Source organism: Prenolepis imparis, unplaced genomic scaffold (genome assembly GCF_030444845.1).
Source record: "Prenolepis imparis isolate NDT839.2.m4 unplaced genomic scaffold, iyPreImpa1.0 SCAF_6, whole genome shotgun sequence".
Classification (NCBI taxonomy): domain Eukaryota; kingdom Metazoa; phylum Arthropoda; class Insecta; order Hymenoptera; family Formicidae; genus Prenolepis; species Prenolepis imparis.
This window is the reverse complement of record NW_028141164.1, coordinates 1,479,924-1,501,940: the sequence shown is the minus strand read 5'-3', so window position 1 is coordinate 1,501,940 and position 22,017 is coordinate 1,479,924. Positions and strand designations below refer to the sequence as shown.

The 22,017-nt window shown below is 32.5% G+C and overlaps 6 protein-coding genes and 1 long non-coding RNA gene across 8 annotated transcripts; 2 read left to right on the top strand and 5 right to left on the bottom strand.

Moving 5' to 3' along the window:
• Nucleotides 1–374: 374 nt before the first annotated feature.
• LOC145937574 (uncharacterized) lies at nucleotides 375–3,057 on the bottom strand. The gene is made up of 3 exons (XR_014425576.1): nucleotides 2,774–3,057; nucleotides 667–1,114; nucleotides 375–412 (listed from the first exon to the last, which is right to left on the bottom strand). It is a non-coding gene; the product is annotated as an uncharacterized LOC145937574 (long non-coding RNA).
• A 34-nt stretch (nucleotides 3,058–3,091) lies between these two features.
• Nucleotides 3,092–6,398, top strand: LOC145937542 (mitochondrial potassium channel ATP-binding subunit). 2 transcript variants are annotated; one of them, XM_083040637.1, is made up of 10 exons: nucleotides 3,092–3,371; nucleotides 3,566–3,890; nucleotides 3,957–4,121; nucleotides 4,235–4,648; nucleotides 4,729–5,040; nucleotides 5,116–5,339; nucleotides 5,428–5,602; nucleotides 5,693–5,871; nucleotides 5,935–6,082; nucleotides 6,176–6,398. In XM_083040637.1, the coding sequence occupies exons 1-10, from the start codon at nucleotides 3,313–3,315 to the stop codon at nucleotides 6,254–6,256; spliced, it is 2,082 nt and encodes a 693-aa protein (XP_082896763.1). In that variant the 5' UTR covers nucleotides 3,092–3,312; the 3' UTR covers nucleotides 6,257–6,398. The 2 variants fall into 2 exon arrangements, with proteins under 2 accessions (XP_082896763.1, XP_082896764.1); XM_083040638.1 differs by lacking the exon at nucleotides 3,092–3,371 and having other exon boundaries at nucleotides 3,732–3,868.
• A 55-nt stretch (nucleotides 6,399–6,453) lies between these two features.
• On the bottom strand, nucleotides 6,454–10,071 carry LOC145937539 (uncharacterized). Its single transcript, XM_083040629.1, has 2 exons — nucleotides 9,533–10,071; nucleotides 6,454–9,227 (listed from the first exon to the last, which is right to left on the bottom strand). The coding sequence occupies exons 1-2, from the start codon at nucleotides 9,623–9,625 to the stop codon at nucleotides 6,597–6,599; spliced, it is 2,724 nt and encodes a 907-aa protein (XP_082896755.1). The 5' UTR covers nucleotides 9,626–10,071; the 3' UTR covers nucleotides 6,454–6,596.
• Nucleotides 10,072–10,105: 34 nt separating this feature from the next.
• On the bottom strand, nucleotides 10,106–11,767 carry Bisc (TM2 domain-containing protein 1 biscotti). The gene is made up of 3 exons (XM_083040687.1): nucleotides 11,256–11,767; nucleotides 10,770–10,851; nucleotides 10,106–10,661 (listed from the first exon to the last, which is right to left on the bottom strand). Exons 1-3 carry the CDS (start codon nucleotides 11,455–11,457, stop codon nucleotides 10,385–10,387), a joined length of 561 nt encoding a protein of 186 aa, XP_082896813.1. The 5' UTR covers nucleotides 11,458–11,767; the 3' UTR covers nucleotides 10,106–10,384.
• A 164-nt stretch (nucleotides 11,768–11,931) lies between these two features.
• On the top strand, nucleotides 11,932–15,202 carry Larp7 (La related protein 7). The gene is made up of 6 exons (XM_083040639.1): nucleotides 11,932–12,292; nucleotides 12,427–12,751; nucleotides 12,911–13,257; nucleotides 13,390–14,565; nucleotides 14,683–14,827; nucleotides 14,906–15,202. Exons 2-6 carry the CDS (start codon nucleotides 12,511–12,513, stop codon nucleotides 15,055–15,057), a joined length of 2,061 nt encoding a protein of 686 aa, XP_082896765.1. The 5' UTR covers nucleotides 11,932–12,292; nucleotides 12,427–12,510; the 3' UTR covers nucleotides 15,058–15,202.
• A 61-nt stretch (nucleotides 15,203–15,263) lies between these two features.
• On the bottom strand, nucleotides 15,264–16,480 carry Gar1 (Gar1 ribonucleoprotein). Its single transcript, XM_083040685.1, has 3 exons — nucleotides 16,178–16,480; nucleotides 15,815–16,052; nucleotides 15,264–15,715 (listed from the first exon to the last, which is right to left on the bottom strand). Exons 1-3 carry the CDS (start codon nucleotides 16,279–16,281, stop codon nucleotides 15,392–15,394), a joined length of 666 nt encoding a protein of 221 aa, XP_082896811.1. The 5' UTR covers nucleotides 16,282–16,480; the 3' UTR covers nucleotides 15,264–15,391.
• A 593-nt stretch (nucleotides 16,481–17,073) lies between these two features.
• On the bottom strand, nucleotides 17,074–21,425 carry Creg (Cellular Repressor of E1A-stimulated Genes). The gene is made up of 6 exons (XM_083040267.1): nucleotides 21,285–21,425; nucleotides 19,644–20,097; nucleotides 18,362–18,516; nucleotides 17,679–17,798; nucleotides 17,514–17,595; nucleotides 17,074–17,431 (listed from the first exon to the last, which is right to left on the bottom strand). The coding sequence occupies exons 2-6, from the start codon at nucleotides 19,927–19,929 to the stop codon at nucleotides 17,274–17,276; spliced, it is 801 nt and encodes a 266-aa protein (XP_082896393.1). The 5' UTR covers nucleotides 19,930–20,097; nucleotides 21,285–21,425; the 3' UTR covers nucleotides 17,074–17,273.
• Nucleotides 21,426–22,017: the final 592 nt, after the last annotated feature.

The following is a 22,017-nucleotide window of genomic DNA, read 5'->3' as shown; positions in this document are numbered from 1 at the left end:
TTATTTATATTTAATATAATATTATATATATATATATATATATAATATTAATAATATTATAATAATTATTATATTAAAATATTTATATATTTATTTATTTATCTCAAATTTAAAAAATATATAATTGCATGCAAATAATATATATATGTAATTTTTAATTCTATTACACAGTATATAAAAAATCTTTCTAAAAAAAGTAAAAACACACGTCAAGTACATAAAACAATATCCATATTTGTATGCAACAAACAGAAGTTAAGAAACAAAAATTTAAGATGCTACAAATAAATTAAAAATTTACTACATTAAATTTAAAATCTACTTATATATACTTGACGTTTTTTTACCTTAAAATAAAAATGTATCACTCACCAATCGATGTAGTGGAGTTGACTATGTAGACTCGATTGATCTGTGTAACATACAAATATAATATTTAATTTATAGCAAAGTTTATTTGAAATAATATTTCAAAAAACTATTATTGTTATACAACAATTTTTAAAAAGCTATTCTTTTTAATACAAGTTTTTAAAGATTTTTAAGATATATATATATAAACCTTTTTCTCTAGTTCTTGTTTAAGTTATTCAAACAAATAAATCAAATAATCAAAAATAAAGAGAGACGATTTAGAAAAAATAATATCCAAATAAAATAAATTACCTCAAGGTTGCTCCGCTGTCGCCCGATGTCTCCTAGACCTCCTCCTCCTCCTCTCAGATTCAGGTTGTTCTCCTTGTCGAAGATTTGTTGCACTCGCGCACTCTACTCACTCGTGGAAAAAAAACATCGTTAACGATAAAAACAGAGATTCCGCACGACACTCCCGAATTTCGCGATCGCGAAATATCTTAATATTCGCACAAGGATCGCACTTCGAGCCAAAGAATTGGAATAGCAACGATAATTTTCTAAAAGATATCGATATAAAAAAAACGGGCTTTAAAAATTCAACTTTAATGCGACATAACAATGCCTTTGCACGGCATTCTCGAAATTAAAATTAACACGAACCATTTACGGCGCGATAAAAATAGACGCGCGATACTTTCACGGCACTCCCGAGCTAATTATGTTGCGAAAGCGCGGATGAGCATCGATACATTTCGTCCTGTTACAAAAAATTTTCTTATAAAATATTTTTCTACAAAATATTTTCTATTAAAATAAATTACAAAATATATATTACATATTAAAATTTCTCGTCTTAAAGAGCGCCAAATTCTCTTTGCATCACTCTTATATAATGACAGAAAAAATTAATGCCTCGGTGGAAAGCAATCTTATATAAAACAATCATTTCATCTAAATAATCCCTTTTCGAAATGTCGTGATTTTTTTATGCCATTACACAACACACAATAATACATAACAGTATCAAATAGTACATAAAAGAATTTAAATGTTAATAAATATATGTATATGTTTCATATAAGATCTAGTAGAGGTTTACCTTAAAAAATAACAATTTAAAGTAAATATAAGAAGCTTTAAAAGCTACATCTTGCAAATAGACATTATTATTATTACTAAAAAATTCCCCCAAAAAATCTCTTTCCTGTTGGTTAATTATTACATCGTAATCACTGGCGGATCCTTTCGGATTAAATCCTTCTTTAAATAAAAAGAAATAATTCGCAATAAATAATAATTTGTGAAAATATTTTCACTATTATAAATGAAATAATTTTGTAGAACCCCCCTTCCCCCATTATCGACTTCAGGATCCGCTAGTGATTCATTCTATTATTGATGATTATTGCACTATAATTTCAAAACAAAAAATTCTGTATAATAATTTATATAATGAACAGAAAACTGTATAATATAATAATTATGAATTGAATTTGAATTTTTCGAAACGGGAAAAAATCAGACTTTTTATATAAAAATAAATATATATGTATATATGTTTATTTATATAAAAATAATATATATTATATATTTATATTATATATTTATATAAAAATAAATATATAAATATATATGTATATACTTTCCGAGAGTTAAAAATTTTTCGCAACAATTTACTTGAATTAAATAATCTTTAATAAAGAAGAAAAAAAATATTCTAAATGTTTTTTGCAATCATTTTTATTTCTCCCCGGATTAGGCAATTCCGCCACTTTGCTTCGCGCGCGAGAGTAAGCGAACAAGTACTCCACCCCTACATCGCAAGTAGTATTCAGCCGCACAGGGGAGACGCGGAATAGAGCGCTAATAGCCGCACAGGCAATTAAACGCGGCGAATACATAAATACACGTCATTAACTCGCTGCTCAAAGGAGTTTGCCAGGGCGATTAGGTCTTTTAAGGCCCAGCATACGCAATTCATTCGATCGCGGACCCTTCGTCGTCGAGATGCAATTTTCCAACTTTTTTACGCACACGCAGGCTCTATCAGTCTATATATATGATCTCAAAGTTCGCGTTTTTTACTATTAACGTCAAAGATACCGAGGCGATTGTTCACGGACTTTCGACAATTCTGAGAAAGTTGTAAATAATACAAGAAAAATGAGAATTTCTCTCTCTCTCTCTCTCTCTCTCTCTCTCTCTCTCTCTCTCTCTCTCTCTCTCTCTCTCTCTCTCTCCCCTCTCTCTCTCTCTCTCTCACGATACGCTGAATAATTGTTATTTTGACCGAATTCTCTCTGTATCTCTATTATAATTGCAATATAATTATTCCATATACTATTCAACGCGATATATCCCTACACTTGCTTGTATATATATGTTTGTGGATAATTGATATAAAATATATCCTTACCTTGCCTCGTACGATGTATAACCGCATTCGCCGTGCAACTATGTGAAGCTCTCTGCAGCTCCAGTTTCCTCTAATTGATCTTGATGAAACAGTCGACACTCTCCGAAGGAGATTTCTTCGTAACATCTTCATCAAACACTGGAATGTTGAAAATATACTTGTTATTAACAACTTTTTTCAACAAGTTATGAACTTTGAATGATCACTTGCGCATATGAAGTACGTTATAATACAAAAATGGCTGTTCATAAATGACGGGATCGAAATGGCACATTGAGCGCTACCTGTGGGAAATTAGTGAAACTAAGAGCGGCGCGTTTAAATATGGCGGCGCCCTTGGTAGTGATTTTATTAGGTTATAATTTTTTTAATCATTAAATAAAATAAATCTGCTTATCATATCTACGATCTATTACGAGCATCATTAATATTGATACAAACTTGATAAATAGTAAATATACACAAGATACAAAATATATGTCGACATAATAAGGCATATTGGCAATTTGTTTGATAACAATACAAATTATATCACAAAAATGTCTATGTTACGCGCTGTATTATTTAGATGCCATAATAATTCTTCGATAATTTCAAGGTGATTAAATTGATATAAATTTTTTTTATACTATGTGCTCAAATATCTAAGACAAAATATAGGCATAAAAATATAAACAGTCACGCTAGGCTGGTAATGATGTAATTATTTAATATAATAAAAATATGTATAATAAATTTATATTATTTAGGAATTGTATACTATGTTAATTTAATTTTGATAAAATATTTCAGGTATCCATTACAGAAATATATTGTACAAGGAAAAAGCCAAAACATATGGGGAATAGCAAAACGTGAATTCACTAAAAGTACTCAAAAGTGTACCAAGGAAAATGTGAATGGATCAAAGTTTGCCTCATATATTTTTAAATTTGGTCTTAGTGGACTTGGAGTAACAATTGCTTGTATTTTGAGATCACATAATCATATCGTGCTCTGTAGAGAAGCTAAAAGAATTAGCGACGTGAAATCTGACAATCCTGAACTGATCTTTGAATGGACAAAATTTGTTAAATATTTATATCCACATATTTGGTATTTATTGCTAGCATTATCAGTAAGTATTTGTAATTTATAAATCTCGAATTATACAAATAATAATATTTTCATTTTGTGTTTATAGAGTGCAGTAATAGTCGCACTGTTAAATATTCAAATACCGCAGTGTGTTGGAAGTGTCATAAATGTGCTCACGGAAATATGTAAGAGCAAAAGCGATTCTACAAAACAAATTATCTTGCAACTAACTCAACCAGCTTTTGTTTTGGCACGCATGTATATTGCGCAAGTATGTAACATAAATAAGATAATAATCATCAATATATAACAAATAGAATCTTTTTCAATCAAAAATCACAAATTCAAATATTTTCATCTGTATGAATTTTAATATTTTTCCAGGCATTTTTCACCTTTGTGTATATTTATACACTTTCTCATGTGGGTGAGAGAGTTGCAGTGAGTTTACGTCAGGATTTGTTCAAGTCAATTATTATGCAAGATATAGAATTCTTTGACAAAACACGTTCTGGTGAAATAGTAAGTCGATTGACTAGTGATATTCAAGACTTTAAGAGCTCATTTAAGACTTGCATTGCTCAAGGCTTGAGAAGCCTTACACAAATTATTGGTTGTGTCATCTCTGTAATAGTGATATCACCACAATTGACTACTCTTGTGGTGTTTAGTTTACCTACAATAATTTTTATTGGTACTCTCCTGGGAAGAAGTTTACGCAAGTTGTCGATGGAGGCTCTAAATCAAGTCGCAAAATCGACTGCTGTTTGCGAAGAAGCTATACAAAATATCCGAACGGTATATATTGTAAATAAATAGTCTACTAAAAAGATATGCTATAAAATTTTTATATCTTGCACTTTTCATTTTTTTAATAGGTGAGAGCTTTCGCTGCGGAAGAGAAAGAGGCAGAAATGTTTTACAAAGAAGTTGAACGTTCATCTGAGCTTTACGAAAGATTAGGTTTTGGTATAGGCTTCTTTCAAGCAGGAACGAATCTACTACTTAATGGTATTTTACTCTCTACGCTATATTTTGGCGGGCAGTTACTTTCTACAGGAGAATTGTCTCCAGGAGGCCTCATGGCATTTTTAATGGCTACACAGACTATACAGAGATCTCTAGGTCAATTGTCGGTGCTTTTTGGCACTTTTGTTAGGGGACAAAGCGCAGGCGCCAGAGTTTTCCAGGTATTCTCATTCGAATTGTGCAGCTTTGTTCAAGAGAGAGTTTAAAAAATTAAAAATCATAAATATTTGTTATAGTATCTAGATATGCCGCCTTCGCCAATGATGACCAGCGGTGATATAATCACGGATAAATTTCTGGCGGGGAATATAGTTTTCAAAAATGTAAAATTTAGCTACCCCACTAGACCGGATCACGTTATTTTAAAACATTTCAATTTACACATTCCTGCTGGAAAAACGGTGGCTATTGTCGGTGCCAGTGGGAATGGTAAATCAACCGTGGCTGCATTATTAGAAAGGTACAATTCATAACAATCATATATTTTGCTTGAGATTCATAGAGATATATCAAATATATAAATATATAAAAATGCAAAATTATTATAGATTTTACGATGTTGACGAGGGCTCTATTACTATTGACGGTCGCGATATTAGATCTCTCAATTCGAGTTATCTCAGAGGTAGCGTTTTTGGCTATATAAATCAAGAGCCTACTTTATTTGCTACCAGTATCATGGAAAACATTAGATATGGGAGACAAGATGCAACGGATGAAGAGGTGATTAGATATTGCAATTATAATATGTGATTATTACTATATGTAACATTTTATAATGTATTAACATATTTTACTTAATCATCAATCCAGGTCATTGAGGTAGCTAAAGAAGCAAATGCGCATGATTTTATAACAAAGTTCCCAGACGGTTATGCGACCGAGGTCGGCGAAAGAGGCGCGCAGCTCTCTGGTGGACAAAAGCAACGGGTTGCTATTGCCAGGGCTTTGCTAAAACAACCATCTGTTTTAATTCTAGATGAAGCTACAAGGTACAAGTAACAATAAAATGATATAAGACTCATCTCTGTGCTTATCTATTTTTTCCTATTTAGCGCATTGGATTATGAAAGTGAGAGGGTCGTCCAAAAAGCAATTGAAAATGCTACAAGAGGTAGAACGGTACTTGTGATCGCTCATAGATTAAGTACCATTAAAGGTGCTGACGTAATCGTTGTATTACAACGCGGTATCATAGTGGAGGTATGTTTTAATCGATAAAATTAATTTGGTGCTGTTATTAGATAATATATAAATAATATATATATCACTTTTTTTCCTCTCCTTCTCTTATAGATGGGCACGCATTCGGAACTCATTAAACGGAAAGGCGTTTATCACACACTCGTAAACGAACAAGAAAAAGAAAACATGTAATAATAATATGTATTTAAAATGTGTAAACTATATTGAAACGATTAATGTTAACGGTGATAGATTATTATTTATTCTCATTTTCTGTTTCGTAGAATAATTTTTCCTTTGTATATCTTATATATAAAATGTATATGTGTGTGTATATATATGTAGAAAGAGATTTTATTATTATGTTAATTGCTGATAACTACCTCAGAAACGGGAAACAAATTATAATAAATTATTTTCTCTAGATATTTATAGTGTAATATATTCTTATTACATATTTTTTATCAATGATATCTATATATCACAAATGTATAACAAAAACATATACTTTATTATGAATGCATGTATGATATTAATTATCTGTGATCGGAGCATCTTGCTCAATAAAAGGTGATGCTTCTGTGCTATCCTTACCATTCTGTGTTATCAGATCTGTGTCTGAAATTTCAGGAAGATCTTGTTTCATGGGAGTTATGGTCGTAATATCCATCGATGCAGTTATGTGTTCCAGAATCGAAGTGGGCTCTGTCGTCGGTGCTAAATCTAAAGTGTCATCAATATGTTTGGAATCATTTTCGATTTTCGGCGCATCTAACAATAAGTCGGGGTCAACGAGTTTGCTGTCAACCGAGGGAGGAGTTTTGAATAATTCTTTCGTGGCGTACTGATCGTCGTTGATGTCTGTTTGTGGCGATAAAATCGCAGATGCCGATGTAGGAGTTATTGTGTCAAAATCATTACTTGGACTATCTGTCACAGATATATCGCTTAATATTGGTGTTGGGTTTTGATCAACCGTTTCAGCATTGGAATTTGGTGGTGTCATTATTCTGTCATCGTTTCCATATTGTTCTGTAGTTGCACTCTGTGTTTCTTCATATAATTTAGATGGTGTTTCACTGATTGGAGGAAATTCCGGTATATTACTTATTGTTGATGCCTGGTATGAATCGACTGCTTCAGTCATATCCTGCATTCCTTCATCTACTTTCAATGACTTATCGTTGATTGAAGATAAGTCTGGTGTACTGCTTATTGTCGATGCCGAATATGAATCAAGAGCTTCAGTGTTTGAATTCGGTAATTTAGATGGTGTTTCACTGATCGGAGGAAATTCCGGTATATTACTTATTGTTGATGCCTGGTATGAATCGACTGCTTCAGTCATATCCTGCGTTCCTTCATCTACTTTCAATGACTTATCGTTGATTGAAGATAAGTCTGGCGTACTGCTTATTGTCGATGCCGAATATGAATCAAGAGCTTCAGTGTTTGAATTCGGTAATTTAGATGGTGTTTCACTGATCGGAGGAAATTCCGGTATATTACTTATTGTTGATGCCTGGTATGAATCGACTGCTTCAGTCATATCCTGCGTTCCTTCATCTACTTTCAATGACTTATCGTTGATTGAAGATAAGTCTGGTGTACTGCTTATTGTCGATGCCGAATATGAATCAAGAGCTTCAGTGTTTGAATTCGGTAATTTAGATGGTGTTTCACTGATCGGAGGAAATTCCGATATATTACTTATTGTTGATGCCTGGTATGAATCGACTGCTTCAGTCATATCCTGCGTTCCTTCGTCTACTTTCAATGACTTATCGTTGATTGAAGATAAGTCTGGTGTACTGCTTATTGTTGATGCCGAATATGAATCAAGAGCTTCAGTGTTTGAATTCGGTAATTTAGATGGTGTTTCACTGATCGGAAGAAATTCCGGTATATTACTTATTGTTGATGCCTGGTATGAATCGACTGCTTCAGTCATATCCTGCGTTCCTTCGTCTACTTTCAATGACTTATCGTTGATTGAAGATAAGTCTGGTGTATTGCTTATTGTCGATGCCAAATATGAATCAAGAGCTTCAGTATTTGAATTCGGTAATGTTACTGATTCGTCATCGTTACTTCTGTACTGTTCCGTTGTTTCACTATCAATGTTGGAATTTATATCTGTACTATATATCGGCGTCAAGGTCGTCGGTGTCATTACGGAATGCGGCGCGTCAAGTTCTACCGTTGGCGGTGATGTAATTTGTAAGTCTACTGGCGATATCGAGTCGTCTTTCTCGTCATGTACTTCTCGTGCGCTTTCGGTCGAATTCGGTGTTTCATTGAACATTTCGCCAGTAGTATCAGATACTGAAATGTCTTGGATTGATTGTGTGGGCAATGAACTCGCTTTGTCCAAATCGCCGTCATTACTTCCGTCATTGTCCACTGATAGTGGATTATCTGTTATGCTTTCAGGAGTAGAGATAATATCATCGTAGATTTTGGAATTTATACTTTCTTCTCTTTTCAAAGTAGAATCATTTTTGCTTTCTTCGGATATTCCTTCGACGTTTTCTTCTGTAGCTCCATCAGAATTTAGTGATTCCACATTCTCATCTGGTGCATCTGGTACACAAATTGCGGAGTCCACCGAGTCATTGTTCTCACAATCGGACACGACGGCGCAGACTTCTCTGTTTGCTTGATACCCCGTGTTTCGCGGGCACTTGAAGACGCTCTGGTGGAGTCTATGTCCGTTCGTGTCGCACGTGTAAAACATAGAACAATGATCGGGTACGGGAAACCGGCCGGGTCTCGTGCAGTTCGGCACCTTAACGTGTTCGTAATATTCGTGATCGTCCGGTTGAATGATGCTGGGAGTCAATTTGCTTGAATCGTAAAAGGCGCATCGTTGTAGACGATTGTCAAAGATCTGTCCGCTCGCGCACTGTGCCAGGATCGACTTGTCGCGCTTGCAGATGTGATAATACAGAAGACTGGTGCAGTGCGGTTTTAAAATGTTGACGCCGCACGATCGTCCGTTTTCAACGTGAAGCACCTTACCGCCACCGGGCACACCTAGACAACGTCCTTCCTCTTGGTCATAATACTGATTGAACTTGCAATAATGTAGTGCAGTAGTAGGATTAATCGCTCGTCGATGCCGGAATACTTGTAGTTTAACGGTGCTTTCCTCCTCAATATACTGAAAAAATTATTTCTTTGAAATATATGCAAAAAAATATCAAGATTAATAATGAAATAAAAAAATATAATGCCTGATATAAAATGTTTTCATTACATTCTTCTTATTCGAAAAGTGCATATAAATGTACAAAGTAACAAATGTATTTGCAATTTTGTTTATATTTTAATAATACTTTTTGAAAATAAATGTATACAATTTTTTTTATAATAAATTCTAACTATATTTTTAGAAATCAAATATATAATATATAATTGCATGTATATGTATAGATTTGTGTATAATGTAATTAAAAAAGTACTTACTTTATAATCGTTCGATAAATGATATACTGTCGCAATTAACAATACAATTCCGAGCGGTGAAAATCGGAATATAATGTTCGTAAATGAAGTCATGATGCGGAGCAGCTCGTCTTTCAACTGTATATCTTCCAGAACACTGATTTAATAAATCGTTTCTGTTTTTTCAATTCTCGCGAGATGACAATATCTTGAAAGAACTTATTAAAGAGAGAAATATGCAGACATATATTTTCATATCGGAAACGTGCCAGTTAACAAATACACAATGGGAAATGTTAACGTGATTTTCGGTTCACATTGTCTCGAGCTTTCCAATCAAGACGATAATAACGAATGTTAGATAATGAACGTTCTTATTTCCGCGTTTATATCAGAAGAACGAGAGATTAGGGACGAATGTGAAATCGCACGAAGCGCATTACGGTGCATGGACGGTATAGTTTACAGTTTCGCGATAAATCGTTCAAGGTCGATTGAGTCATAATTACGGTATTCAAAACTTGATTACAGCTACCTACGTTCTGAAAGAAACCTGATTAAAATTGAGAAAAAAAAAATTAATGCTAGAGAACGTAGAAATAATAGCAGAAAATTTATTATTCAATTATATTACCTGGCAATGCGTAAAATTCTTATATACAGTATTTCGTTGAAATATATATCTACAAGTTAGCTTATTCATTGGAATAGTAATATAATATATATAGTAATATAGAGATTAATTTACATTCAAATATATAACGAAATAGGACTCGATTTTAGGATTGTACATCGTTGTTCGCGTTAGAAGCAAAGATTACACAATATTTAAAAAAAATTGCCATTTGTACAGTGTGGGTTTCCTCCTTTCTCTCAACAGTCGCATTGTGGCACTCTGTACGTAAAATTGTTGCTCGTTACAATGTTAATTCCGGCACCGTAATATGGCATCACATAGTGCGAACCATCCGCTGGTCCTACAATTTGCGTAGCTATCAATATTACATCGGCAAATTGACCAAGAAAAAGGAACCCCAATGTGCTCAACTTGAGTAAGCCCAAGGCAGGATATCCAAGGTAAAATCGATCAGCGCCAAACATACCAAGAAATATCGATAGCAATAATGATGTCTCGAAAGAATATCCATTCCTAAGAGAGCAATTATTCTCAAATAAGTAATCTCTCTTAAATCTCTCTTCTATAATATTTCTTAAGAAACTCTAATTATGTTTATTTAAAATACCGAATCATACTTACGTCCATTTGCAAGGTATATCCTTCTTGAAAGTATTATTTTTCGTTTCTGTACAGATGAGACCATCGGCAACTAGACATAACACTAGAAAAACAGAGCAACCTACATTTAATCTTGTTAAAATAGAAATTCTCTCTGAGATTCACTAGTATGCATGGAATAGTTGTCTCTAAATATGTAATAATACAAAAAGAGCAATACAATCAATAAAGGCAATGTTTAACACAACCAAAATTTACAGAAAGAAATAAACAATAATACTTATCTCTTAATTGCGTCTTCTACGTTCTTTTTCTACCTTTTCAAGTCTGAATATATACAGTATTTCATTTTTAATAAAATGTATATAAAAAGAATAATAAACAACGAGCACATACACACACACATACATATATAATAAATAAAATGTATTTTTTTGTGACATAAATAAAATGTCTGTCGGATAGAGGTTAGGAATGCTCGAAAATCTCGGGCGAGCTCGAGCTTACCTCTGGCCTTATTCTCCTTGGTGCAGCCACGTGGCTGCTGCGTCTTGGGATCTATGAAATCGTAATCGGGATGGGGGCAGATGTACTGTCCCATTCGGAGATTATTGCAGTCGATCGAGTACGTCAGATTTGTGCCATCGCACAGCGCGATCGTTGGCAGAAGGATGAGCAGCCCGCTAAGAAATCGCGCCGAATGGAACATAACGTCTCATTTTATGCGTTACACCTCGGCGATAGTCCGATATTCACCGTATATACACGCGATAATTATAATAAACGGCGAACGATCGCATCTTCTCCGTGTTTTGAAACCACTATTAATGTACATTGCTTTTGCGACATTCCGCTCCGCGGCGCCAACTGTCACCTGTCACTTTGGCTCAGTGCGCATGAACGAAAAAAAGCGCTCCGAGAGCATGGAAGATCTGAGGTTTGTTCTTTCTAGCTGCACTGGTGCACACTGGTGCAGTAAGTTAAAGTGAGACAAATACGACAAATATATTTTGAGCGGGAGAGAGAGCGCGTGTCGATGTGCGCGGCGCGTTCGACTTTTGACCTTCAAGTGGCGCTGCGTCGCGCATCGGAATTCGGCGCGTGGAGTGGGGGCGTGGTGGGGGGATCCGCGCCGGTGCGCCGCGCACCCCCCACCGCGCCCACCCCCCACCGTCCGGCGCCCGGCATTGCGCGCTGAAATTGGCAACATTGCTCCGACTCTGACTCTGAAAGAAGTTTCGCGACGGTGATACAAAGCGATTTACTGCAAATTGATATCTAAAAAGTGTTTGTTTAATTCTGGAACATAAATTGTGGTTAAATATATTTCTCAAGTGAGCATGGTTATACTTGCAAAACTTTGACGTGATCGTTAAAGTAATTTAATTCGTCCGGTTCGAAAAACATGATATAACCAATAAAGAGTTCGTTGGGATTATATGTTTTTCTTTTTGATTATATGAAAGTCAAAGGTTTTTCTTACATATAATCAGTTCTTATAATCTACTTTGTAATTATTAATAGTATCAAGAGTTACAAATAAGGTAAATATATATTATGCAGAATACTTTCAATTTCTATCAAATTTCGTGAATTTACATGTATATTTTAATAAAACAAGAAAAGCATAAAAAAGAATACAAATAAAATAAAACTGATCATTGACATTCTTTTGTAGAGACAATAGCCAATAAACCATTCTTGCAATATATAGAGGATATATTTTATTAGGAAGCTTGTTATATGGTTTTTTGAAAATACAATGGTGATGGAAGAACAGGGATCGGATATGGAACTAGCTTCGGAAAATATTCCAGTTCCTCAAGTACAGGAAGCAAAAATTGATACAATTAAAAAAAACAAATCAAATGTTTCACATAGTAAACCAAGACTAAGGAAAAAAGCATTGCACGCATCAATACTTAAGCAAATGGAGTTTTATTTCAGTGATGCAAATTTGAATAAAGATCGTTTTCTATCTGAACTACTGAAAGAAAATCCATGTAAGTGTACTTTTCTTCCTTATGTTTTTAATAATTCAAGTTTAATTACTAGATTTATCTAATATATAGTATAGCATTATTTAATACTTTAACTCTTCAATTGTATTATTTAAAAATATCAAGATATTAATATTAATTTGTCTGTTTTACTTGTTTTAGATGTAGATCTTGAGGTATTCACACAATTTAACAAGTTGCGCGAGCTAACTGTAGATACAAATAGAATAGCTAAAGCTTTACAGAAATCAACTATGTTGAAAGTATCGGAAGATTGCACAAAGGTCTGTCGATTAACACCAATTAATAGGAAGGAAAACGTAGATCAATGTACAGTTTATGTACAAAATTTACCTCCAGATGCAGATCACGATTGGTTAATATCTATTTTTTCTAAATTTGGATCAGTAGAATACGTCTCGATTCCTCGCTACAAAAGCAATAGAAAAATAAAAGGGTTTGCATTTATAGAATTTGATACACCAAATAGTGCCCAAGAATGTATTAAGGTGAGAAAATGGAAAAGTAATATTTTTAACATAAATAAATAGATATATCACTGTATAATTATAAATAAGTAAAAAAAATATATAACTTTTTTGTAACTTGATAATATTATGATGTAATATTTTATTTTTCAGGCGTTACAAAAAAAGGGATGTGTTTTACCATACAATACAGCTCCCCATGATGTATTAAGTATAAGTACTTTTGATGAAACTAACAAAAGTAGATATTCAGTTCCAACATACAATGCAAATTCTAAGATAAAATCGGAAGATATTAAAAAAGAAAAGGAATCAGAAGATGAAAGTAAAACCAATGAGAATATCCATGATAATGCAATAGCAGATAATAATGACAGACAAAATCCAAAAAAAAGAAGACTTAGTCCAGAAAATTCGTTGACTATGGATGAAAGTTCAGAAAATATTAAAGCCAAGAAAAAAAGAAAAGAATCTATGGATCGTAGCATAATAGATCAACAGAATGAAAAAGAAAAAGCCTCAAAAGATGAAACCGAAGATAATGATAAAATATGTGACAATGAAACAGATGTAGCTAATAATACTAGTAGACAAAGTGTAAAAAAGAGGAAACTTGTTCTTGAAAAATTATGTGTCACAGATGAAAGCGACATTAAAGTTGATACTGAAAACAATAGTGCAGAAAATCAAGAAATTGCAAATAAAAATATCACTCGTAATAAAATCACAGAAAAGAAAAAGAGAAAACACACTATAGACGATACCAATATTGTGGAAGATATCAGTGGAGAAGTGAAAAAAGAATCCCATAAATCAACTAAATCAAATAAAAATAAAGAAACGAAATCGGTACACCTAAATACAAGTGATGAAATCACAAGTAATGAGGTAGATGATAAATTACAAACTGAAAAATATCCCAAGAGAAAAGATAGTGGAATAGCGAATAGTGATATCGAAGAAGCTAGTGTTGATGAAAAAAAGAAAAAGAAAAATCGGAAAAAGAGAAGCAAAATTCAGGAAGATGATATTTGTATTTCGCTAGGACTGCAAGTAATGGCAAAACCAGATTGGAAGCGTCTTAGAAACAAATACTTAGAATTGCAAAGAGCTAAAATGCAATTATTGAAAGGGCATTTAAAGAAAGGTGAAAATATAACAGGAAAAAAATATGATACAGTTGGACAGAATTATAAATCCAAAGAAGAAAAGGATAATGGGAAGATTAGCGAAACAGAAAAGTCAGTTTATGGACGCATCAATTATACACCAGGAATTATAGTGAAAGTTGAAATGGATGAGCCTTGTACAGATCCACAAAGTTTCAAGGTATATGAACATTATTAGAAAGACTTTAAAATATGTCTATATAATTTTTTATATCTTCAATAAGAAAATATTAATATATTTTATATCGAGTATTGCATTTATATATATTTGTTTCAGATGGAGTTTAGAGATAACAACTCTGTGAAATATATAGATGTAACACATGGTTCCTGCGAAGCCTATATAAGGTGTGATACAGGGGAAGCTGCACAATCATTTGTGCAAAAGAGTTATGAAGGAAGATGTTTGACAGTTTTAAAAGGTAAATAAATATATATTAAGATCACATTCCAATATATATGTATAATCAATACATTGGTTTTATGTGTCAATTTTCTAGATGATGATGAGAAATCGTACTGGGATAAAATAGCAAGAGATCGGGAACTAAAACTGAATAAAAACGGAAGAATTAAGCAAAGAGGACGTGATAAATTGATGAAAAGAGCAGAGAAAAAACTTGGAAAGTGCATAAAATTCGATCAAGATTGATTTAGATTATCATCCAACTTTTTGTAAAATTTTTAATATTCATATATATACATTATGCTGTAGTACATATCCCTGTACTTGCATGTTATGTATATATAAATAATGGTATTATTGTTAATTTATAATTGAAACATAAATAAAGACATTCAGCACAAAATTATTATTAAAAAAAAGTGTGAATTATTATATAAAATATATTTAATCCTGTTACACTATTAGAATATTTATTCTTATAATATACATATAATGCAATATAATATTGCAGTTTAAGTAGCATTTTAGTGTTTGCTACTTATTTTGTAAAAGATGATCTTTTTATAAAATTAATTAAATCCTACCATCTTCCTCTTCCTCCTCCGCGACCTCCACCTGAGCTATTGCGGTTGAATCCTCCTCCGCCACCACCACCTCCTCCTCCGTAACTTTTAAATCTTCCACCATTAAATCCTCCTCCGCCACCACCTCCTCTGTTACCGAAGCCTCCTCCTCTGCCTCCTCCACCTCCACCTCCACCTCTACCTCTACCAAAACCACCACCCCTTCCTCCAGCACCTCTTTTCATAACTCGGCCAGGACCACCAGAGCCTCTTTTCTGTTCTCCAGGAGGTTTCGGCAGAAACCTTTGGAGAGGCAGTAATTTTGCTGGATCTATGTACAACTAAAATCAATAAGTAATAATTAATGTATATATATATAATTCATATACAAGTAGAAATAGTAAACTTATAAGCTGTTTATATTTTTAATATTGTTATACCTGAGTATCTTTCTCAAAACTGGAGGCCTTTGCATTTTCTAATTTGACAGATACATAATAGTCACGAATATTACCAAATATTTCATCTATCTTTCCAATCTGTTGTTTATTTGGCAAATAGATTGGTGCATTAAAAAATGGAATTTGTTCAATTTCTCCTTTAACAACTATCATATCTTCTACGGGCCATTGATAATGTCCTAGTGGAGTTACTGTTTCTGGAGGTCCTTGATCATACCTGATATATTAACAGAAAAAACAATATGTTCATTTGAAATGCTGCACAACCTATAATGTAATTTTCAAAATAATTTTCTTTAATATATTATATATGTAATATTATTATCAATAATTTTTGATTACCCTCTGCCTCTATCGAAACCACCACCGCGTCCTCGATTAAATCCTCCACCACCTCGGCCACCTCTGAAACCGCCTCGAAAACCTCCGCGACCCCGGAAAGACATAACTTCTCAAACAATCTTATTGTACATCAACACAATAATTTACACTTATTATATACTAGAGTAAAATTATCCGTCGAAATTATTTTCTCTCTACATATATCTTCATTTATTTATATTTCTTGATTTCAGTTTCAGAAATAATTTCTCAGATTCTTCGTACCACGCTATACCGCTATATGCAATGAGTATCCACGTGCGCGGTTACATACTTCATAGAACGTTAAAGGTGCCTTTTCATGCTGACGCTCGACGCTCATTTTTAGCGTCAAAAGACGTCACGTGACCAAAAATAAAGATACCAATTCGTCAATTTTGGTCACGTGACGTCTTTTGATGCTAAAAATGAGCGTCGAGCGTCAGCATGAAAAGGCACCTTTATACATAGATGGAAGAGCATGGAGTAAATCGAGTGATACTCAATTGTCCACGTCGCCAATTGGCCAATTCAATATAGAACTTTTAACTGATTGGTCTAGTGAAAAACTTCGGCCGCTGTAAGTGGCCCGTTGTGATCGAACGAGACGTGTCTCGTAAATCTATCTATTTCATGGATGAAAGAAGAAATCTCTCGCATGCGCAAGAAGTTACGACGCGCTCTTTATATTTATATATATATATATAGTTTCTAACAAGTATATCTTTTATTACATATAACAGCATATAATATAAAAGTAATATATGAAAGTAATATATAAAAAGTGTAGAAAAATAATCTAATGTTATATGGAAATGTGTCCTACATATAGGAATAAAAAAAAAAAAATGTTGAAAATTTCTACCAAAGAGAGGATATATAGATATATAAAGGTAATAAATTTATTTAATTTTCGTCTACATTCAGTTTGTTACTTAATAACATATAATCACAGATATGTACATATAATATATATAAGCATTTGGTATAATGATTATATATATGTTGTAATTAAATATTAAGTGATTATTGAAACTCGAATCTAAAGAAATTTCATTAGTATCACAAAATCAGCTTATTAAATTGGTTTCACAAAGAAACGTTCGTGTAATTCGTCCGCGATATTATTCACCGGTGGATGAAAATAATCCTTTGTGGGAATGTATTTCGCTCCACCAAAGTTGTCAAACATAGCGATCGCAAATATGTTTAACTTGGCGAAAAAGAATCCATGATCTGTGTATATATAAATAAATAATGCAATGTAATTTTTATGATGCAATTTTTAAATGACATTTTGTAAAATGCGTTATTTTACCTGCGGGTAAATTTTCCAATTTCGGATGACGACTGAAAAATAATTGTTTTGCGATTTTATGTTCCGCAGTATTGTTCTTCACCTGAAATATTGAAAAAGTTAATAATAATTAAAATCAATATGATATACAAACAATATAAATAAATTGTAATGATTTATACTGACTGCTACAATTTTTCCACTTAGCATAACTCTGGCACATCGTGGATCCATTGGATCCCAGTTTATATTTTTGCAATAACTTCCTTGTGCCAATGATACTAGAAGAGACGCGCGATGATCCGCCTGCAATAATTAAGCATTTATATGATATAATCGTTGTAAATAATTTAGATTGTACGTGATAGATAAATTAGATATATTTTATCAATATACGATATAAATATTGCATTATTGGAGATTAATAATTTTATTTTTAAAATCTATAGTTGTTGATGCACATCTTGACTTTGCTGATGATTAATTATATATATAATTAATATGATGTATTTAATACAATAATCAATTGCCAAAAAAATATTATCTTATTAGAAGAATATGATGTGTGTATCAGTTAAAAAAATAATTAATACAATATACATTATTTAAAAAAATATTATTTAAAAAATCTATAGTTATAATTATAATGTGATGTATTTAATACACGATAATCTATTGCCATAAAAATATTATCTTATCAGAAGATATGATGTATCAATTAAAAATATAATAATGCAATATATATATCATGGATATATATAAAATGTCTTAAAATTTTCCTTATAAATTTTCTGATTTATTCTCCTTTCGCATATTAAATATTTTTGATACAATTGTATATCATGATGTTACATATAATGTCTACTTACAGTGAGATCTTTGGCTGTAAAATCAAGAGGAGTGATATACATATACGGAATTCCAGTGCCGTTTCCAATAGGTCCATCACCGATAGAGATTAAATTCGCAACGGGAAACGTTTCCACATCTTTCCGTGTGCTTATCGTTGCTATGGCAGCCCAATCTTCCGATACATAAAACGTAAAGTATAATCATATAAATAATGATATAAATAGAAAGAATTTCTTATAAATATTACAGATATTTGAAATAAACGCCGGACGCATCATTAAATATAATAATGCACTCGGTTGTATGCGCGATAGATCGAATTGTCTCGCAGGTCGTCTTTTTTTTTTAATGCAAGAGACTAATTTAAATATTTTGAAATAAACACGACAAAATTTTATAATTTTTAATAAAGATTTTTTTGCTCTATTATTCTCTAATAGTAGATTTATTTTGTAATCAATATATTAATATTCAAAGCAATCATTCTCTATATATATTCAATACAGCGAATTGTTTGATATCTGGCCAAATATATGCTTGGCACAAGATCAACAAAATGACAAAAATAAACAGTGCGCTATATGATGATAATATGAAATGTGCATGTTTTTATGTTCTATTATGGTCCTTTTAAAAGTGACTTTCGATAGTTAAGATAAATAAATATTTTTTTTAGTATAACAGATTGGGCAAAAAATTTTTTGTCGATATTTAATTAAATTCCGGAAAGATAGTTAATGTAAAAACGAAATATGTTATATATATAAGATATATACGAGGGGTTGGTCACTAGTGGTTATAGTGTACAAAAATTACCCTTGATACGGATTACCTTTAAATTACCTCAGATTACTTAAGATTACCTAATACAAATTATGCCCATCATACTTAGAATTTAGAATGATATCTTTTTCGATTATTCCCTTTTTTTAATTTAAAATTAATCTTAAAGAATTTTTTTTAATATATATTTTACTTTTTTGTTGTAAACAGTAAAAATTTTTTCCTATTTTAAAACATTTAAAAAAATTTTTTTGATATATTTTTAAAATATTTTATTATTTCTTAACGCTGTCAATTTTATTCCCAAAAACGTTGGTAATAAAAATTTAATTTTTGTTACTGTTGTGAATTACTTCAGTGACCAACCTCTCGGATATATATGATACATATTACTAGAAAATTGGTACTATACTAATGCAGAGTCATGATAATCTATTAAGAGTAATATTGTTATATACTATACACATATATTATCAAGAATTTTCTCGTGTCAACAATATCATATCAGTCAATTACCAGCTTGATTAACGACGTATCTGGCCATTAAAGCTGCCTGATCTTTTGGCGGTGGGTCTTGTATGGCTCGATTACTAGACCTTTGACCTCTATCATTATCGAATCCGATCGGACGTGTCAGCAACTCAACACTAGATTCGCTCGGCTGTTTTGTCCTCTTCCATTTAACAAACTCTTGAAATTCCTTCCAATATTTATCATAATTCACTCGCCCATCGTCGAGCTTACGCGCCTCGCTTAGTAATATGCAAAAAGTGATAATACTGATCGTGATTCGCAATATCATCGTCGCAAAAAGCTGTCTGCGCCAAGTATATTTTTACGATGCGTAAATGAGAAGCCGTTTCTCTGACACAATGTTTTCCTCTTAGCGATGAGGCTCAAACACAAGTGCTGCTTTGTTGATTCCGCGTCCTTTATAAGCTTTGCGATTAAGGCCTTGGCACACGAATTTCTATATAATCATAAATGTAAAACATAAATTTAAGCTGAAAAGAATCAATCAGATTATCGTTTCAACTTTTTACAATCCAGAATTTAATAAAAACGATGATAAAGTTGGCCGATGATAAGCTAATGAGAATTAATGAGAGTTTCAACCGAATTTTAACGCGATGACTGTGAAGATATCGTGATAAGAGCCCAACATTTGATAAATTAAATTCGGGCGCATGCGTATCGCAGATTATTCCTCGTCCCGTAGACCCCGAAGTGTCGTACGTGCAGCGTTTTGATGCGATAAAATATTCAAAGTATAAACAACGATATAACATCCTCTTAAATATACATACATATGTAAAACAAAATTATAATTTACATCACATTATACTATTTAAGAATTTACTTTTAATACAATCGAAATTAAGATTCATCCAGATATTGTCATTCCATTATCGAAGAACCCGTGAAATTGTTAATTACGATTGTGTGATAATATTTTTTCTCCGGATTCTCTCTATAATTTTTTTTTTTTTTTCGGTAATTATGAAGAAGAGAGGTTTCCTTATCGATTAGGCTGAAACTTTACAATTTTGTGTATTTTGGTGCGTAAAACATGAATCTATAAATTAAAATTGTCGCTCTCAATTGGAAAAAAGTTATTAAGTACTAAAGTTAACAGTTGCGTAGGATATCTATCATACTAACATTATACGTAGACGCACAGTTCAATATATATCTACTATTCTCTGCTTTAAAAAAAAACTTAAATTATTATTTTCTTTGATAAATATGCAGTTTTGGACTAAATATGCTGTAATATATATGGAATTAAATAGTTAAAAAGATGGAAATAGAGTTTATACTTTTTTAAAGCAGAGAATTGGTACATTGAAAAGTACTTAATAACTTTTTTCCTAATTGAGAGCGACAATTTTAACTTGTCGATTCGTGTTTTACGCACCAAAATACACAAAATTGCGAAGTTGCTACCAAATCGGTGAAGAATTCCCTCTCCTTCATAATTATACCTTCGTTACTTATTCGGGAAAGATAAAAAAATAAATCAGTCCACGAGAACCTTATAAAATTTTAGAAGTCGTTTGACGCTTGGTTGTGGTGCAAGGTCGAAGAAACTGGTACGTCGGTCACTGCCGAGGCTCTCCGGCTCGATGTGGGTCGTCGTCTAACTGTTTTACGTACCGTTTCTCCGCCCCTGACTCTCTGTATCTTTCAGCAGCAGCAGCAGCAACAGGGAACGGACGCCTACACGATGATGTCCATACTTTGCGCTATACATTACGGTAATGCTAGCGGCAATCGCGATCACGAGGGTTTGATACGACGCTGTTTCTTCCGTCTTCCTGCGGCCTTTTCCTCGAAGATTGCCTCGTTATTCTTGAAAATTATTGAACTGATTATCGATGTTAATATGTACGAAACTTCATTATAAGGTAATACATATCTCATTTACCGTTTGAATTTATGAAGCTTAAATATTTCTACCTCATCGCACTATTTTCATAGTTTATATTCATATGCAGCGAGAAAATTTGCGACTCAAATTAAATCTTATAGATATTATTACATACCCATTCTGTTATTTTATCAGTTAATACTTCGCATTATTAAATTTATAATAATAACTTTTAATATCGTAAAGAAATAATGAAACGTTTATGGAAAAAAAAAACGTCTACTTAAAGTGCATTTTAAAGGAGAATACAAATCTGTTTGCATTGTTCCTCTCCAACGCGAACATTCATATTAATGCGTTTTGCAAACAAACGTATACTTCCGTTATCTTTTTATCTTATTGTTGGACATTATATCGGATTTATCTACCTTCTTTAGTTTCCCATAATTATCCGTTTCCTTGTTTCTTTCTCCTTCAGCAACGGCGTTCTCCTACTCTTCGAGTCATTCGGAACGAGAT

Excerpts from the sequence above, each read along its gene's own strand:
- LOC145937542 (XM_083040637.1), top strand. The coding sequence starts at position 3,313 with ATGTCTATGTTACGCGCTGTATTATTTAGATGCCATAATAATTCTTCG. Across the intron at positions 3,372-3,565 it reads AATTCTTCGATAATTTCAAG|GTATCCATTACAGAAATATA; the intron begins GTGATTAAATTG and ends AAAATATTTCAG. Across the intron at positions 5,041-5,115 it reads CAGGCGCCAGAGTTTTCCAG|TATCTAGATATGCCGCCTTC; the intron begins GTATTCTCATTC and ends TATTTGTTATAG.
- LOC145937539 (XM_083040629.1), bottom strand. The coding sequence starts at position 9,625 with ATGACTTCATTTACGAACATTATATTCCGATTTTCACCGCTCGGAATT. Across the intron at positions 9,228-9,532 it reads ATTTATCGAACGATTATAAA|TATATTGAGGAGGAAAGCAC; the intron begins GTAAGTACTTTT and ends TAATTTTTTCAG.
- Bisc (XM_083040687.1), bottom strand. The coding sequence starts at position 11,457 with ATGTTCCATTCGGCGCGATTTCTTAGCGGGCTGCTCATCCTTCTGCCA. Across the intron at positions 10,852-11,255 it reads CAAGGAGAATAAGGCCAGAG|TGTTATGTCTAGTTGCCGAT; the intron begins GTAAGCTCGAGC and ends CTGTTTTTCTAG. Across the intron at positions 10,662-10,769 it reads GATATACCTTGCAAATGGAC|GAATGGATATTCTTTCGAGA; the intron begins GTAAGTATGATT and ends TTGCTCTCTTAG.
- Larp7 (XM_083040639.1), top strand. The coding sequence starts at position 12,511 with ATGGTGATGGAAGAACAGGGATCGGATATGGAACTAGCTTCGGAAAAT. Across the intron at positions 13,258-13,389 it reads GTGCCCAAGAATGTATTAAG|GCGTTACAAAAAAAGGGATG; the intron begins GTGAGAAAATGG and ends TTTATTTTTCAG. Across the intron at positions 14,828-14,905 it reads ATGTTTGACAGTTTTAAAAG|ATGATGATGAGAAATCGTAC; the intron begins GTAAATAAATAT and ends TCAATTTTCTAG.
- Gar1 (XM_083040685.1), bottom strand. The coding sequence starts at position 16,281 with ATGTCTTTCCGGGGTCGCGGAGGTTTTCGAGGCGGTTTCAGAGGTGGC. Across the intron at positions 16,053-16,177 it reads GGTTTCGATAGAGGCAGAGG|GTATGATCAAGGACCTCCAG; the intron begins GTAATCAAAAAT and ends TTAATATATCAG. Across the intron at positions 15,716-15,814 it reads GTTTTGAGAAAGATACTCAG|TTGTACATAGATCCAGCAAA; the intron begins GTATAACAATAT and ends TATTGATTTTAG.
- Creg (XM_083040267.1), bottom strand. The coding sequence starts at position 19,929 with ATGATATTGCGAATCACGATCAGTATTATCACTTTTTGCATATTACTA. Across the intron at positions 18,517-19,643 it reads ATACGTCGTTAATCAAGCTG|ATTGGGCTGCCATAGCAACG; the intron begins GTAATTGACTGA and ends ATGTATCGGAAG. Across the intron at positions 17,799-18,361 it reads TTACAGCCAAAGATCTCACT|GCGGATCATCGCGCGTCTCT; the intron begins GTAAGTAGACAT and ends TAATTATTGCAG.